Source organism: Sabethes cyaneus, chromosome 1 (genome assembly GCF_943734655.1).
Source record: "Sabethes cyaneus chromosome 1, idSabCyanKW18_F2, whole genome shotgun sequence".
In the NCBI taxonomy this organism is placed as follows: Eukaryota; Metazoa; Arthropoda; class Insecta; order Diptera; family Culicidae; genus Sabethes; species Sabethes cyaneus.
In genome coordinates this window covers 138787319-138790587 of record NC_071353.1, presented here as the reverse complement: position 1 = coordinate 138790587, position 3269 = coordinate 138787319, and the positions used below count along the sequence as shown (strand labels likewise).

Below are 3269 nucleotides of genomic sequence, written 5' to 3'. Positions count from 1 at the left end.
TTAAAACTATATGACTCTATCTTCAAAACGGAAAGCTTTTTCCCGAATTTTTGTTGTGCATCTAAATGTGCTTTAGTTAAAAATTGTTTTAAAAAATATGTATTACCATTCTTTGCAAAAATACTGCGCAAAATTACGAAAAGAAAAAATCATGCGCTGCTGTCCGAATACTTTTTTGGTTGACTGTAGGCGAATAAACGCAAAACCTATCCAACATTTGAAAGTGGCGGATAAGTCAACAGTCAAACAGAACGAGTGAGAGTTATTTTTTGCTGGAGCAGCATAGGAAAATGAACTCTCACTCGTTCTGTTTGACTGTTGGCTTATCCGCCCCTTTCAAATGTTAGTCGACATATGCGTTATAAACGAATAAAACGGTATTGTTATGTTTTATTTCAATAACACGTATTTTCGCAGTGAGTCAGGTAAAACAGTAGATCGCTCCGGCACATTTTGAACGATAATTTTTAATGATTGCCACGAAAAACAAATATCTATGCTCAAGAATGCTAATAGTTATGAAGCCATCGAGCCCACCGTGCAATCAAAATCGAAACGTTCGAGTCAAAACAAAAAAGAAGAAGAACAACCGTTCATCAATATTTACACTTGTCAGATTTGCAGGACGGAGAAAACTAGGAAAACTGAATTAATTGATTGGATGCGAAAGCGAAATATCGGTGCATTGGACATTACATTATCAAAAGTTTGCTGCATTTGTTGTGTGAATCAGCCAGTGTGGTGGAAAGTTTGCTCGGTGGTCGGTGTGGTGTGTGATTCATAAATCCAGCGAACAACAGCAGATAAGATATGTCTTTTAGAATGGATCAATTCATGGCCGAGTCAGCTCAGATGGGAATCGTGGAACCGAAGGAGCGGATACGGCAGCTGGCTGCTCTCAGTGCCGGCGTGGAAGTGGACGGAAACATTCCGATCAAGCGCTACTACCGGTCTGGGCTGGAAATGGTCCGGATGGCTCATGTTTATCTCAAAGAGGATAATATTGATTGGGCTTACGTTTTGTATATGAAGTTTATGACTTTGTTCCTGGAGAAGATTCTGAGTCATCCAGAGTACAAAACAGTTCCTGCTGATTTGAAGCAACAAAATCAACAAAAGATAAAGGAAGTACTTCCGGTGGCGGAGAGGCTTAAGGTAAAATTGCTGGAAAAATATACCAAGGAATACAAACAGTTTTTAGAAGACAAACGTCAAGAAAAAGAACGTGATGAAAAAAGACGACGAGAAGAGTTAGAGAAAGCGAAGGCACTTTCGACTGTGTCGCCTTCGAATCTCCCCCAACCCAGCGCACCCCCTTCAATGCTAGTCGATGCGGAAATGTTGGATCGTGTGCTGTATCCAAATGATTTCCCAACTGATCCCAACCGATCCACCGGGGGCACTGGGTTATTACTTCCAGACACTAAGCCTTCTTCGAAACCGGCTTTCGATCGTACATTGAAACCGTCACCCACTTCGGTAGTCGCTGGCAGTCTACGACCTGTGATAGTTCCGACGGATACGATGTCCAGATTCCTGCAGCTAGCTGCAAAGAACACTTTGAATAATGTGGAAACATGCGGAATACTGGCCGGTCAACTGGCGCACAACCAGCTGGTAATTTCGCACGTGATTGTTCCCAAGCAAAAGGGCACCTCGGACAGCTGCACGACGATGAACGAGGAGGAAATTTTCAACTACCAGGATCAGATGAACCTGATCACACTCGGCTGGATTCACACCCATCCCAGCCAGACTGCGTTCCTTTCGTCCGTAGATCTACACACGCACTGCTCGTACCAGATGATGCTGGAGGAGGCTATCGCGATTGTTTGCTCGCCAAAGTACCAGGAGTAAGTTGCAAATTTAGGTTTCATTGCTCTTATCGTTAACCAACCGACTTTATTGTACATTTCAGAACTGGTTTTTTCTGTCTGACGCCTAGCTACGGGCTGGATTACATTTCCCAGTGTCGACAGTCTGGGTTTCATCCGCATCCAAAGGAACCTCCTCTGTTCATGGTAATTTCAACTTTTCTTATGGTGTAACAATGATTTTGAAAGCAAACTTTTTTTTTTGTAGGAAGCCCTTCATCTAACGCTGGAAGATAAGCTGTCGATTGAGGTAGTCGATCTGCGATAAACGCTCACCAGCGGAAGCAAACGTATGCCTAATAAAATTGTTAAACTGTGTGCTAGTAGCTTATACAAACATTCTATACTATTCGTTGGATTTAGGAGAGCATATTAGGCTAATCAAATTGCAAAGTTAGGCCGCTGCCACTATTTACAAATTTCGTGTATATTTTTGAAATGACAAAATTGGAGCGTCGAATACCTACTAACGAAACACATAGTCAAATGCGTACTAGTTCTAGTGTGTACCATATTTTCGCTTATTTTTAAGTGCTTTATTGAGAAATGATCGTTGAGAATAGTGCTAGTGGTGCTATTGTGTAATAGGTGAGAATCGAATAAGCGATGTATTTATTGTATGCATTATTGTATTAAACCTGTAATAGTTCCGTATTTAGTTATCAAACGTAAAATATCCTACTACACACTCTAAATAGTGACAGCAAAATTTTGATTTGTATCATTTCGCAATATTAGTTTAGGTGGTAGCACTGGTACATACCACTGTTCAATTACTGTTTCAACGAATAAATCGGTAATCATGCTGTTATTGAAGTGTGTTTCCTCCATTGATAGTCGGTTAACGTTTAAAGGTGATTGCATGTAATATTTTGCAATAATTTGTATCTTGTTTATACTAACTGTCGAACTTTGTCAGGAGTCCAACTATCGTTGTGAACCCCTTCTCAGCGTTTTAAATGCCTGATAATGTTCATTATTCACGACCAGAAAGAAGAAATTATCAGGCCTACGTGCTTTCAATGTCAAGGAAAGCACAGAGTGTCATCTCTTAGTATTGGAGCGACTTTCCAATTAGCGGCACTGAAATGCGGTTTCCGTAGATGAGCAGCGTTGGTAAGCATGTTGGCTGCCGTGCAGAGGGGAGTTTTGTAAAAACTTCTTACACACCAAAAAAATTTTACCGAAAACCGCAATTTTTTGACGAAATTAGAACTGCCGAATGTTCGGTAAAAATTTCGGTGAAGCCAAGCGTTACTGAAGGTCCGAAAACGTTGAAATCCGTCACCGTAATTTTTACCGAACGTTCAGCAGTTCTGTCAAGAAATTGCGCTGTTCGGTAAACATTTTTAAGTGTGTACGGACGTGAATATCCGTGATTTTTCTATCAACTTG

At 40.8% G+C, this 3269-nt stretch overlaps 1 protein-coding gene across 1 annotated transcript; it reads left to right on the top strand.

Annotated features, from left to right (window-relative positions):
* Positions 1 to 669: 669 nt before the first annotated feature.
* LOC128744431 (STAM-binding protein) lies at positions 670 to 2654 on the top strand. The gene is made up of 3 exons (XM_053841453.1): positions 670 to 1853; positions 1919 to 2021; positions 2083 to 2654. Exons 1-3 carry the CDS (start codon positions 811 to 813, stop codon positions 2140 to 2142), a joined length of 1206 nt encoding a protein of 401 aa, XP_053697428.1. The 5' UTR covers positions 670 to 810; the 3' UTR covers positions 2143 to 2654.
* The last annotated feature ends 615 nt before the right edge of the window (positions 2655 to 3269 follow it).